Genomic DNA, 14560 nt, shown 5'->3' with positions numbered 1-14560 from the left:
GTCTTGTGTCCTCATGTTTACCTTCATGTTCCAGATCCAACGATCCCTCACCTAATAATCTCGTACTTTAGGGTATCCCAAGATTGGATGATGGTAAAAATAGTGATAGCACTCACCGCTGGGATCGCCAATTCAAGGAGCTAGGGTTACGGTCTTTGCGGCTAGGGATTATTGGGGAATCAAAGGACCAAGAGGGTGCACAGGCGCTTGGCCCATCGGTCAAGCTGCCTCACTTGTTGCCTTACTACTAATGGGACTTTGGACTATCGTGTGGGGAGGGGTGGGACGTAGGCTGCTATGTGTTTTTAGCACAAAGCAACAACTAGAAGTTTGGAAGCCCATTATGTTGTGTAATATTCGTATCTTTTATCCATATACATATGATACACTATATATCACTACTGGAAAACGGGCCTTAGATACCGGTTGAAGAAGGCCTTAGGTACCGGTTTTCCAAACGGCACCCGCAAACCGAGACCCTTGGCTCAGTTCTAGAATACCGGGTAACCTAGCGGGTGCCGTTGGCACCCATAGGTACCGGTTGGAAAAACCAACCGGTGCCTTTGAGGCTGCCACGCTGATGCAAGCGTGCAGCCTCTTTGGTACCGGTTGGAAATCAGCGTGCAGCCTCGTTGGTATTTCCAACCGGTACCAAAGAGTTTTCCCTATTTATCCCAAATTTTTTTATTTTTTTTTATTCTTTGAGAATTGCTATGCATACCCGATCGAGCTATACAGTACTATACGTATACGTCCATCGGTCGTGTTAGAGTTCAAAGAAATTAACTAAAAGTCAAAGTCAAGCATTTAGTTAAGTTAGCTAGCAATTACAATATATATACAAATATGTAAACAACAAGACATCACGTTTAAAAATATTTACAAATATACAAATCATGTTTTTACTGCAGTTACTAATCCCTAAAGAGTTTCAAGAGGACCCTCTATTGATGTGTCCGTCATGGAAGAACTCGCCTCTAGGATCCAGGATCTCCTTCACAATGAATCCTGCGAGCTGCTCGCACATGGTGTTAATCCGATCAACAGGTAAAGATTCTATGTACATTTGTGACATCTATAATTTTTGAAAAGATGGATATATATATTAATTCACCACGTTAGTATAATTAATTGAATGGAGTTTAGAACAGTATGGACATACTCTGGCATCCGCCGAAGTTTCTTTCCCGCATTCTACTAGACCATGTATGTAGTCGCATACATAGTACTCACACCAATCAGTTCCTTATTGTTGTCTCGCACACTGTAAAAGAAAAAAATCAGTTATTCTATATGTGTGTACGCCTATGCAGAACAATTGATATTACTTAGAGAATTGGGCGCGACCCAACATACCGGAAAATCCATTCTAACATCCAATTGCGTCTTCCCTCCACCGACTCCTTTGTTCTTCTTTACAAATTGTTTCCACACCCTGTGCAGGAAATTTACTTGGATGTTGAATAATTGATGTAAAATTGAAAAGGATTCGATATGTGCACATTGTACTTACCTGTTCAATGGGTCTAAGAAGTATTGGATTGCAGACTGCGGGCACCTCATGGAGTCGAACACTGTAAGATTGCCGCTCCCCAAGCAAATTATGAGCAAAACCCAATGATAACTGCAGATATATACACAACCATATTAGACTTAGCATTTATTTAGGAATATAAAAGAGGTTTTACTCGACCAAGACTTACCCATAGTTGTAGGTTATCATTATATAAGATTTGTAATGTTGGCGCATCAGGGCATGGTACATGTTTTGACACGTCTCCTTGTAGTTGTCGTTAATAGTTTTCTGGTTGATTATCAACGGCATCATGAAGCCCACCTGATGATGCCATCCTTTTTTCCGGCATCTTTGAAGCATCATACTGAATGGTAAAATACGAATTATGAAGTGCACAGAGTTATTTATGTTGATGACAATCTAAATTTTTTTGATACTTACAGAACCCAAATGGTGATGATAGAGACGTCTAGGGCTTATTGATGATATATGGCATGTAGATCTTCGAAGTAGACCCAGAAGTCGTCCTCCCCATGATAGAAATCATAGTCACGATACTTAACTCCAAACATATCCATTTCTTCGTTGGACATGCGCATGTACTGTCTGTGTAAATTGAACATCTGTGTGCCTAGTTTGATCTCGTCCTCCTCAGTGACAAGAGGCTTTCCAAGCTTGAATGGATGAGCAACAACTTCAGCAATTGAGATATCTGCCGTCCCCGCTGCCTGATCAAGCGTGAATCCTGTTTCGCGAAGAAATTCCGCCTCTGCTTCATTTGGTTGCCTCCCCGCCACGAGGGGCTCGAGTTGCTTCTGTACTGAGCCAAGCTGAGGAACAGTCTTTTCACATTTCTTATTTTTTCTCTGCTGCTGTGCCTTTATCAGAGTGCGATCAAAGTCCGAGGGTAGTTGTTTCGGTCCTGGTGGATTGTTCAAGCATGAGTAGACCTTGACTGCTATTTCTCGATCTACCGGTACCCTCTTCTCTGGGCCTTTAGGTTTGAAATGTTCTTTCACCTCGCGATCCACTTCCTCGTCAAGTTCCTCTTGGGTCAGCTCATAAGCTAATTTCTTCTTAGGGCCTATCTTCTTTTCGACCCTTTTCTGCTTCTTGTTTGTGGGTCCAGGCAGTGGGAGGGATGCTGTCTTTTTCTTTCCTTTTCCTTCCGGTGCCGGAGGAGTTGGAGTACTACCGGCCCTCTGCTCAGATGAGGGAGTTGGATCGTGATTAACATTACCATAGTCGAGCGGAGATGGTGCTGAGGGAGGCGGATCCACGGGAGCCTTGTTGTTCGCAATTAGTTTGATGTCGGCCTTGCGCCATAGAACAATCCCATGTAGTGCGTCTCCCAACGTCTTCTCTCCATCACCTCCAACAAAATCGAGCTCGAGATTCTCATTAATATGGGTCGGTTCAACTATCTGCTCAACTGTGACGGAGGCGTAGCCAGGGGGTATCGGCATTCCATGAATTGTACTAGCTAGATTCACGGGTAGGGCAGACCCGTGTGCTACCTGAACAGATATATTATTTACTCTCATATGGAGCTCGCATGTTGTTGGAATGGTGATATCATCGACTGGATACCTCTGCTGCTTTGGTGCTGGTGCCTCAATCTGGAGTTGTTGTTGCACATCGGGCGCCGCCCTGGAGGAAAAAAATAAACAATAAACTAAATAACTACATCTAACAATTAATTTCTAAATCATGGAGGGAAAAATACTAACCTTCCAAAAAAATTGCAAAAATTCCCCTCCCCTCCCCTCACTTGGCTGCCATGAACATTGAGTTCACAGCAGATTGGAGGGGGGAGGGGGCTATATATAGGCACGGGCCAAAGGCACCGGTTGGTGCTAATGACCCGGTGCCAAATCTAGCGCATGGGCACCGGGTCATATTACCAACCGGTGCCTAAAGACGGAGGAACGTCCGGCACTGGGTCGCTCGGTGACTTTAGCTGCACAATAGGCACCGGGTGATGCCACAAACTGGTGCCTTTGATGCCGTCGTCATTTGGTACCGGTTGGAGGCACCGCCCGGTGCCTGGGCTCTAGTATTGGCACCGGGTCGTGCCACGACCCGGTACCAATATCCCTCCTTTGCGTCCAGTCCAGTACCGGCTGCAACAGTAGCTGGTACCTTTGGCTTGGACCTTTGGCCCATTTTCCAGTAGTGTATATAAAAAGTTTTGCCAAAAAGCATAGTTACTCAGTTGAATACCCTTGACACAATATAGACCCGCCCCTGCTTCTCGCTCAGATTGGATAGACGGCTGCGAAACACTATTTCCCCCACCACCACCTTTTGCTCTCACAGGTCATCTTAACCATCATCCATCTGCTATAGCACGGAATTCAAATAGTGGAAGGTGTGTAAGCTAACTTCTTGTGGATGGATAAGAAATATGCAATTTGCTGCTATTAGAGGCATCTGCCTAGGTGTGTTTGGTCGGTATATATGTTTGAAAAACTTAGAAACAGAGGTCTAATGTAGTGTTGGAGCATATTTTTCAAAATATTTATAATATTGTGTGGGTGGATGTGGACGCTAAGGAGGACGGTGATGCGTGCTCAGCCCGTGCGACCAAGCTAGCCCACATGCAAATTGGCATGTTTCATGATGTAAAATTAATTAAAAGGTGAGTCTTCAGAAAATTAATTAAAAGGTGAGCTATGGAACGAGACAATATGTACCACCAATTGCATGTTACTACGATACATGACAATATGAATGGTTAAAACCTACCGCCCTTTCGGCTCCTCCCCGTGTTCCCTGCGAAAAAGCGGACGCGTGCCGACCCGCGCACGAGCCCTGACTGTTTTGCAAAAAAGCCCTTCAATGTTCTAGAAATTACAACTAGACCAAACTCATCCCCACAGTACAGTACGCACGGTTTTTTTTCAAATGGACACCCAAACTAATATTTATTTCTACACAAAGAAGAAATCCGATAAACGGTCATTTTTGCAAACTCCCCCTCGAGCCACTTTTGCATTGACCCCCTCCCACCATTCCCAACCCTAGGCCTAGCCCCCTCACTCTCCTCCCCGCCGCCGCCCTCTCCCTCTTTGCTCTCTTCCGCCCCGCCGCCGCCTCCCTTTCCCTTCCCTTCCCTTCCCTTCCTTCTCCGTCTCTGAGCTCCGTGACGTGCTGCGGGAGGCCAAGCGCAACGCCGTGAGGCTCCGCGCGCTGCTGCAGCAGAAAGAAGCCGCCGCCTACCATCCCCCAAGGCCCGCGGCCACCCTCCCCGTCGCCCGTCGTCCTCGCAAGGCCGCGGGCCGCCCTCCTCGCTGGCCGTCCCCGCCAGCAACCCTTCCCGCGTTGACCTCCGCGGCGGAGGCCTTGGGCTTGTCGCGGATGGCGCGACTGCCCTGGCGCTCGCGGCAGAGGGACGCAAAGATGGAGCAGCCGGAGCCTTCGAGCCCGATGGCGGCTGCGAGGTTGGCGCTTCTCGAGGGCACGCGGCGCACGCGCAGTGGGGCCGCGCGAGTGCTGCCCAGATCTGGTGCGGCACGACGCCGACGCAGTCGGCCACGATGGCCTGCAACTGCTTGATGCCAAGCAACGGCTGCACTGTGACGGTGCCGAGGTAGACGTTGCGAGTACCACGATGGGTTTGACCCTATTAGCAGGGCCATCGGGTATGGAGATGGCCGGGCTGTTCATGGCCTACCGCCGCACAGTGTTTGGCGCCACGACACCTATGCTGAGGCGTTCGGGGTGGATCCGGAGAAAGTGCTTCAAGCCGAGAAGCAAGCGGCTGCTGACCGAGCTCAACGAGGTATCAACACTCAGGGTTTTTATATATTTACCATTATAACGGATGGCACTCGCTCGATTATCACTCTTAAAATAACGCCTACATATTTATCACTCTTGTTTCACGTCTCTTACAATTTTGCCATTTTGGCTGATGTGGCACGCCATGGCGGCCTGACACGGTGGCGCTGAATTAGCAAGCTCAAGCGAAATGTCCTCACTGCCCCTGATCTCCTCCCCTTTTTTCCCTCTTCGACAGCTGGGTCCCACAGCTTCTCTCACTGCTAGATGGACCCCACTCGTCAGCTTTCTTCCACCTCCGGCGCCCTTGCCCACGAACACAACAGCTCTGCTCCCCCGCGGGCGACCCAGACAAGCCGCCCACCTGACAGCGAGAGAAGTTGCGGGACCCAGCTGTCGAAGAGGGAGAAGAGAGGAGATCAGGGGTAGCGAGAACATTTCACGTGAGCTTGCTGACTCAAGCGCCACCGTGTCAGGCCGCTGTGGTGTGCCACATCAGCCAAAATAATAAAACTGTAAGAGATACGAAAACAAGAGTAATAAATATGTAGACGTCATTTTAAGAGTGATAATCGAGTGTCATCCGTTATAGTAGTAAATATGTAAAAAAACCATCAACACTCGCATGCCAAATCCCAGTAGTTGCGACACTAACTGTATATACTTGAATTCAATGGCTAGACATTGTTATTGCAGCTCTTATAGATCTACCAATAATTGGTTTGATGATCTGATTCAAATAATTCCAATTTCACTATTGTTCACTGTGTGTTGCATGTCTGATTGTGCATTTGTTTTAACAAAATGAACGTGAGTCATTACTAAATTTCAAGCTACACTAGGCATGCGATGTTTGCTAAATAAATGATAACATATTTTTGTTTCCCAGGACTCCGATCCAACCAAAGTAAAGTTTGAGACATGCATATCCAGCAGTTGTCAGAGATAGACCATGGAAGCAAGGGCTGATTGGGCTTCAAAACCAAGTCTGTCTCGTCCCTGCGTCCGGCTGCTTCTGCAGGTATTACGCCTTTCCTCAGGGGTTATGTTTTTTTATCATTTGATATCATTTTCCACCAAGCTGAGTTTAATTTCCTTGCTAGAAAAATAAAACATGTTGATTGCTAGAAACGTTTATGTTAATTCTTCAAATGATGTATTCAAATGATTTAGTTTTCTGTTGACTGTTCTGTATTCTATTCAACTTTTTATCTGAAGTAGTTTCTGTTTGTTACTCAATTTTTTATTCGACCCCGGCTGCTGATATGATTTACAGTTCAAATCTATGGATTTCTTAATTTGATTTACAGTTCAAATCCATGGATTGAGTTGATGAGTTCTGTCTCTACAGTGACACTATAGTAGACAAAGCATTTGCTAATCTATTTGTATTGATTCGAGTACCCAATGAGATTGCTATGCCTCAGTTTATTTCAATTGCTTTGCCCATCCTTTTTTTTTAATAGTATTTGCCCATCTGATGCTTTGTTGGTTTGTGGGTGTTAGTGTGCTTAGTCGTAATAGTTACTGCAAAGGAACTAGACCTTTTACTAAGAACTAATTTACACATACATCATGAAATTTGTTTATAGTTCTGCACTATCTGTAATTTATAGTTTACCATTTTTAGAATAATTTATTTGTGACAGTAGTTTGACATCGGAACTCTTATTTCTAAGGTTTGACATTTACAAAGCTGTAAAGGATCCAAAGACCTATCTAATGAAATTTCATATACTCTGGCCAAATGGTTTGGTAGTTATAGCTACTTTTTTATGGCAGCCTGGAACTTCCAGACAGATTCTTATGTGTGCATTTATATCATGGTTTTAAATAGCAGGCTATAATAAATAGCGGCGTATTTTTTCCCGAGGCTAAGAGGCTATAGCGGGCTATGACAAATAGCGGTTTACTACTAAACCATGAAAAATACAAGTAATAGATGCACAAAAACATAGTAATTAGCGAATTTCATAAACATAAATATGTTTCTAGAGCTATGAGAACATTACTTAAGTTGATAATGCAATAACAATCATACAATCAAATATTTATTTGTCCAAAAGACCAAAACAGTAGTACTAAGCTAAGGATAAAGACTATAGCGGAGCTAAAGCTATGCTATTTAGCGCAGCTAGAGTCCAATTTAGCGTCCATAGCTGTCATAGCGGTACAAATACAAATAGCGTAGCGGGAACCCTCTAAAAAGGCTATAGCGGGGCTATAGCGAGGCTATAGCCCACTATTTAAAACCATGATTTATATACAGTTCTGCCCTACATATAGTTATAAATAAAAATAAGGTGTCTCAATTTCCACTGTGCAGAGGTTCCATCAATAAGCAAAGCCGTATCACCGAGATGCACAACCTCTCAGATATAAGGTGGTGGAGTGTTGTTTCCCTTGCTATATCCTCTAGATTTTTGTGCCTAGGTGGTAGGAGCAAGATCAATGAATCTCTGTTCTCAAGGCGGTAAGGCGGACGCCTAGCAAGGTGGGGCGGCTGGACGCCTAGGCGAGCAAGGCAGGCGCCTAGGCGAGCAAGGCGCAAATCGGTGGACAGAGCAATGAATGCGAATATGGAGGTTCTCCGGAGCCTGAAACTGGTGTCTACGAAAAATGAGAATATCAAGAAGGGCTATTCAGTCCCCTTTGTATTGGATAGTATCTGAATCAGTTGAAGCTTCAAGTGCAGGTATATTTGTAGTTTAGGAAATGTAGTATTTGGCTAGGCTCATGTGATGGATTATTTAATTCTTAAACATGTAACTATATGACACAGTTGATTTATTCTCCACCTAATTGGTTATACAGGGGTACCCAAAGGAGCAGATCCAAAAACGACTTAAAAATTCTTGGGATCAGTCCAATTCCCAGGTCCCTTTGATCATCTTTTGGTAAATGACGATGACCTTGAAACTTGCTATGAAAAATTTGAAGGTAATTCATGCAGATCATTGCTACCTTGCCTATCTTTGTTACAATGAAAGATTCCAATTATGATCCTCATCTTTTCTGAAAAATTATTATTGCAACCCCTGCAGAAGTTGCTTTCTCCAGATGATGATTAGAAAGATTCAGATGATCTCTGTAAAGTTTATGAACTTTGATGCTTGTACTTTCTACTGATGCTTCCGTGTATGTTTTCTGATAGCAAATTTTATTTTTATCAGTTTCATGGATGGCAAAGTAAACCTCAAGTTACTCTATCATGTCCAAAAATGACTCAGAAATATAGTTGCGAGTGAGAGATGAAGCAAAAACTGAAGCTACAAGCTTGTTAGATGATGAGGTGGTGCTTACACTTGCTTCTGTATCTGAACTTCTCCACAGGCTAGCACTTGATTTGTCGTCTCTCTGGAGGTGCTCCTGGATGACCAAGGGGCCTTAAACTTAATTAACTCCTTTTGATAGCTCCTATGGATGTTTTAGATGACCCAAAGCATTCTTCCAAGATTGTAGAAGTGCTTGCATGAGTTTTGGATCAATTCGCATGAATAAAAGCTTCAAAAATACCTTAGGACAGAAAGACATGTAATCTATTTCAATTTGTTATTCATTTGTGCTTGAATGAGGTGAAATCTTAGTGAGGGATTGTACCTTCTTTTTTATGTTTGGTCTACTTCACTGCTGTTTAGATGTCTGTTCGTCAAATTACCTTATGGCTGTAAAGGGTGAAGAATTTCTGTTATCTTAAATATCATTTGATTCTATTGCTAAATTTAATTGTTGAGACGCGCAATGTTCTAGTAGTTATGATTCATGAGACATGACACTGAGATCGAGCCAGAGACTACAACACAATGAAACCTCAATAGCATTCCACACACACACACACACACACACAGAGAGAGAGAGAGAGAGAGAGAGAGAGAGAGAGAGAGATAGGGAGGGAGCGAGAGCGAGGGAGCGGGGAGGGAGAGAGCAGGCATACTGATGGCATACACCTCCTGCCTAGCATAACTTATGCGGGGAGGGAGGGAGGGAGCGCGGGCTGGGGGGCAGAGAGAGAGAGAGCATACTGATACACCCTCTTCTGCGTAGCACTTCTGAGTCTACCAAACCTATGGAAACGTAACCCAGACTTATTAGAGAAATTAAATTCCTAGTAGTAACATACACAGAGCGCATACAACAGCTACGACTAATGGCAGGAGCACCTTCAACTTGCGGTGACCATCTAGATGACAAGCTAACTGCTGGATTAGACTGCTAGTGAGTCAGAATCTCCTGGGTGAATAGAGTTCAGGACGGAATCTTGGAAACGTGGGATGGACGCACAAATCTGACGAAACCTGGAAAGCAACAAAATCTATGGCAGTTTATGTATATGGACAAATCACCTTTGTGTTAATTAAACCTTTGCTTTAGTTCCAGATTGTTCTTTCAACATGTACATGTACATATGGATTGCCAAACTTTTTTTTTGTAAGGATATTATTGCCAAACTTAGAATTCAAATGGTAACAATGTAACATAGCAATGACAGTAAATGAGTAGCTCTCAGCCGCATTGTAAACAAGGACAAAAGCTAGACTCCATGAATTTGAACCAATCACGTGAATATCTTTCTCGAACCTCTAGAAATCCTAGGATTAGCAAAGAATAATATTAACACCAATGTAAACTTATACTTTCAGAACTACTATAAGGCATGCCCAACGATTCAAATCGCTTGGCATGGACAAATAATGGGATATATCAAATATGCATATGTGTTATGTGTGTTTATGCCACATATGAGTATCTATTTCTTTACCCTATATACACATGAAAATGATTTATAACAGTTTGCAGCTACAAAGTACAGATCACTACTTTCTAAAAAATTAAAGTTCAGATATGTTAACAATGTACACGTACATGAGCTTCTTATATGGAAATGTCAACACCATGCTGAAGATACAACTAACACTCTGTTCTTCCATCCAAGGTAAAGGACACCACCACTTTCCTCAAGCCTGTAGCAGCTGTTATAACTCCGCAACAGTGTGTTGATGGTGTTGTTCACTACTGAACTCAGCGGGTAAGGCCTAAATCCAGCCATAGCAAATCTTGCCTTCCATTTTCCAAACAGTTCATGCCTCTCAACTCTTTCAGCACCCTCGCATGCGATTAAATTAACAATATCCCTTGCAACACAGTGTTGTTCCGCACTCATCCTCCTCCGGTCATCCCTTGGGAGAGCAACATCTATCGACTCAAACATGGCTGTATAGTAGTTGAGAGTTTCCATGTACCTTGGGAAGAATGGAGCTGTGTTTGTATTTGATTCCTGCTCAACGAGAGTAACAACCCTAGGATTGATGCTCTTGATCATTCTTATAATCCTATCTCGATGATTTTCCATGCTTACGCTTTCATCAGGAACATGATGCAGCTGATAGGCAAAATTGACAGCAATAATCTCCCCAGGTCTTAATGCAAGATGCCCAAGCTGAACCTCATGGCTAGCAGCTGGAACAGCATTGAACTCAAAGGGAAGACCACACGACTGAGCAACACTATGCAATCTCCTCCCAACTATATCAAGCCCACCCCCTCTGGCATAAGCAGAATTTGAGTCATCAATACCTGTGATTTTAATGTATGGTGGACCCCCAGGCCTTGCAGCAAGGGCCTGTATCAGAGTAATCCACTGGCTCCCCTGAGCAATTTGGAAGTCAATGACGTGAACAAAGTTCTCCCCCTTAATAGCCTCGGCAATGGCACCATTCGCTGACAAATAACCAAACTTGAAGAATGGGCAGATCTCATAAAGGAGATGCATGTATGACATGAGCTCAGAGCTTGTAGGTTCTTTACATTTCAAAGATTTATATAGCATACTGCCAGAGGAAGAAAGTCTTGCAACAATTCCTTCCAACATATATGCTCCAAGTCGTTGCATTGGATCTCCTGATACAGATACGAGCTGACCTAGCTCAGATATAAGCAAATCTGTTGCAAAGACATCATTCTCCGCAACAGCCTTACCACATGCAATGATTACTTGCTTCAAGTCTCCTGCATCAATTCCCAGAAGTTGTCTCCAGTTGTCTGGTCTCAATTGAACATTGGCTTGTAAGAAGCTCTCAGGTCTGTCAGAAGTAATGTCCAATTCAGGTCCAAGAATGGCATTCTCTAGCTCTTTTAGTTTAATTTGGAGATCTGCAACTTCAGTTAGACAGGAAGCACTTGGGGGAGAACTATATGTGTGGTCTGAGTGGCTATCATGCTGAGACAGGGGGCTCCCACTTAAAGGGGAAATGCTGTGAGAAGATGTGGAGCTTTGTGCAGGATAAACACCATTTGCTGAGGATGATTCCAGAGTGCAGTACTGTGCTTCAAATATTTGTGTGTTGGAACTATTAATCTTCTGCGATTCATCATCGGGAGAAGAGTGGTGATGATCTAGATTATTTTGCATCACATGTAACCTATCATTTTCTTCTACAGTTGCTGAATTATTGTAGTACGGCATTTGAGAATCTTCTGAAATTTTGTATGGACGACGGTTAGAAGCCCCAGATGGCATATTGTCCTTTGCCAACTCGTAGGTAAAAACTTAGCAGGGAGCAGATCCTGCCATCTTTATCACAATTGTATTCAGTGTCCTCATGTCATCCACTGAAAATATACAAGATTATGAATTTCAAGTAAGAAAGGAATAAATAAGGATACTCAAATTATATTTTAACATCATGAGAAGAAATTTAGCTTTGAATGTAACACCTGAACTCATATCAACTTTACATGGACATGTTGTCTTTGAACTATATTGTATTTTCAAAAGCAAAAACAAAATTCAATCTCTAGAACGAACTAATGAGAATCCAGATAGTGTCTTATCCAAAACGAGCTACGTTAAACCATGGATTGACAGGTAGCTAAATTTAATAGTAAGCTAACACTAACATTAGCAATTGTGTAAATTCATAATAATCAAGGAAGTCAATAAGCCTAAAAGTTGAAATAAAGACTGCAAATACCATAATGTATGATCAACCATCAGTTCAAACACTACATATGGGAAGACTTCATGTCACAGTTAACCTTTAAAACTCCATAATGGGAGGTTAAGTTTTACAGATTGGCTAAAATTAAAGCCTGAATTTCAGATTTCTTGCTAGTCAGATGTAATAACCCCATTACATTTCACATGTAACAGAAAATATGGTAATAGCTCACTGGGTTCCTCCAACGTACCAGATATTTAAGAATATATCAAAGTATGTACTATATTAACGCACTGAAATGTAGAAACCAACAAAAAAGGTTCTTAGAATTAAAAATATTTCATTGAGAACCTAACTAAGTAGCCCGGATACGTGGATACAGATATCGGTACGCGATACGGAGATACTCTGATACGCTAGCTTTCCAAAAACAAGGATACAGGGATACGCCAATATATTTAAAAATAAAAAAAATAAAAATAGAGATGCCGAGATCAATACAAACGATAAATATATTACATAACTTAAACATTGTGCAGATCACAACGTTTAGGCCGTCAAGCCATTAAACCTTCAAGACTAAGGAGTTCAACGATCATAAATATTACATAACACAGTAGCTGGATTAAGGGTACGACATCATGACAATGATAAAACGATAACTGATAAGTGATAATGCATAAACGACTGTTGGGCGTTGGCCAAGCAAATGCCTACTAATTGTCTGCATTCAACTATTCATCATCTCTGATGATCCAGCATCTTCATTCAGACCCAATGCCCCAAGATCTTCAAGAATTTTTTCAAGCTCTGGTTCATCAGTTCATCAAGCGAGGAGGGAGGGCGCTGGCCAAGGCGGGAGGTGGCGCCGTCAGATTCAGCCGAGGAGGGAGGAGGGCGAGGGTGCCCGGGCAGCGGCGAGGCCGCGCGAGGGTGCCCGGCACCGGCGTGTTGCGCTGCTGTGGCGGCTCGTTCGGGAGTAGGGAGGAATTGCCTGCCAAGCCTGTTGATTCTAGCAAACTTGATTACAGAATCACGGAGTCAAGGACTCTGTGTATTCAGTAGAAGTAGGTCAACTAAAGTGTGGAGGCACTTTTCGGTGTGGTTTTGTAGATCCTATGTAAGTGAAAATTGAGAACTAAACTCAGCAAACGCTGCATACGCAACAGAGAACCGTGAACTAAAATGAAGACCATCCAGCAAGACCTTTCGCCTACGGACACCAAGCAAGATCAACAAGAACAACCAAAAGGGGAAAAGCAACACCCCCCCCCCCCCAAATAAAACCGAAAACAATTACTGCAAGGAGGGAAGGCATACCATCAAGAAACAGGAGTCCCCAGGCGATTCTTGAATGTCTTTTGACCAGCAAGAAACGACTCACGGACCGCGGTACTCCAATGACCAGGCCTCAGCTGAAGAGAGGCAGGAAGGAAAGGAAATAGACCCTTCAAGGGGGTGGAGGGAGAACGAGTGCCATGGGGGAAGACGACGACTGCTCGGTGATGGGATTGATGGCTGGATTGGTGTGGTGTAGATGAAAAGAAGCCATTTATCGGAGAGAGAGAAAAAAAAGGAAAAATCTGAGCGGCGGGGACAAGAAAAATTGGGCCTTTGCGAGCGAGGGAGGAATAGACATGACGGCGACCGCTACGAGACGGCTCTGCTCTTCCGTTTGTGGTGCGTGTACTACACACTCCGTCGTTCCTTTTCGCTATTTTATTGTTCCCAAATTATTTTGGTCCAAAAAATTTCTCAAATTTTTTGGACACATGCACGAAAGTATTAAATGTAAGAAAACAACAAAACTAATTGCACAATTTGAATGTACACGACGAGACGAATTTTTTGAGCCTAATTAGTACATGATTAGCCATAAATGCTACAGTAACCCACATGTGCTAATGATATGATCAAAGACCTCAAAAGATTTGTCTTGCGGTTTTCAGGTGAGTTCTGAAATTTGTTTTTTTAATTAATGTTCTAAAAATCCTCCCAACATATAGTCAAATAGTCAATTTGACATAAAAAAAATTTGATTTTGGGAACTAAACGCCCCGGCCGACGATCCTGAATGGAATCTGATCCGTGTTGTCGCCTTGCCAGTTTCTCCTGCGCATTCGTGTTGAAGCGGAAGCAACCCAGATTGTTTTTACTGCTACTGTTTTCTGATTTGCCGTGTGGATAATGCACCGAATTAACTCAATATGCTTATATTTGATTATTTTAAAGTAAAACTACCGTATTCCAGATTTCAAGTGGGCCCTTATACTACTCCCCTCCTCCTTGACTCCCACCCTATCACCGACTCGCTGTAGCTGGT

General features: G+C 43.3%; 2 protein-coding genes and 1 long non-coding RNA gene across 11 annotated transcripts; 1 reads left to right on the top strand and 2 right to left on the bottom strand.

Annotated features, from left to right (window-relative positions):
- Positions 1-778: 778 nt before the first annotated feature.
- On the bottom strand, positions 779-4504 carry LOC120651232. Of its 2 annotated transcripts, XM_039928660.1 has the most exons (6): positions 1958-4504; positions 1704-1880; positions 1514-1624; positions 1357-1435; positions 1163-1264; positions 779-1015 (listed from the first exon to the last, which is right to left on the bottom strand). In XM_039928660.1, exon 1 carries the CDS (start codon positions 3058-3060, stop codon positions 1993-1995), a length of 1068 nt encoding a protein of 355 aa, XP_039784594.1. In that variant the 5' UTR covers positions 3061-4504; the 3' UTR covers positions 779-1015; positions 1163-1264; positions 1357-1435; positions 1514-1624; positions 1704-1880; positions 1958-1992. The 2 variants fall into 2 exon arrangements, with proteins under 2 accessions (XP_039784594.1, XP_039784595.1); XM_039928661.1 differs by lacking the exon at positions 1958-4504 and having other exon boundaries at positions 1704-1943.
- Positions 4505-4571: 67 nt separating this feature from the next.
- On the top strand, positions 4572-9034 carry LOC120651233. 4 transcript variants are annotated; one of them, XR_005665999.1, is made up of 6 exons: positions 4573-5300; positions 6189-6320; positions 7626-7994; positions 8114-8239; positions 8344-8389; positions 8473-9034. It is a non-coding gene; the product is annotated as an uncharacterized LOC120651233 (long non-coding RNA). The 4 variants fall into 4 exon arrangements; XR_005665997.1 differs by having other exon boundaries at positions 4574-5300; positions 8344-9034; XR_005665996.1 differs by having other exon boundaries at positions 4572-5300; positions 8114-9034.
- LOC120651231 (scarecrow-like protein 21) lies at positions 7170-13830 on the bottom strand. 5 transcript variants are annotated; one of them, XR_005665994.1, is made up of 5 exons: positions 13558-13813; positions 10163-11908; positions 9460-9594; positions 9234-9363; positions 7170-8964 (listed from the first exon to the last, which is right to left on the bottom strand). XR_005665994.1 is itself a non-coding variant. In XM_039928658.1 (3 exons), exon 2 carries the CDS (start codon positions 11814-11816, stop codon positions 10185-10187), a length of 1632 nt encoding a protein of 543 aa, XP_039784592.1. In that variant the 5' UTR covers positions 11817-11908; positions 13558-13813; the 3' UTR covers positions 7170-8964; positions 10163-10184. The 5 variants fall into 5 exon arrangements, 3 of the variants coding, with proteins under 3 accessions (XP_039784592.1, XP_039784593.1, XP_039784591.1); XR_005665995.1 differs by lacking the exons at positions 9234-9363; positions 9460-9594 and having other exon boundaries at positions 7170-8803; positions 8900-8964; XM_039928658.1 differs by lacking the exons at positions 9234-9363; positions 9460-9594.
- Positions 13831-14560: the final 730 nt, after the last annotated feature.

The sequence above is a fragment of the Panicum virgatum genome, chromosome 9K, assembly GCF_016808335.1.
Source record: "Panicum virgatum strain AP13 chromosome 9K, P.virgatum_v5, whole genome shotgun sequence".
Lineage (NCBI taxonomy): Eukaryota > Viridiplantae > Streptophyta > Magnoliopsida > Poales > Poaceae > Panicum > Panicum virgatum.
This window is presented reverse-complemented; position numbering and strand designations above follow the sequence as displayed.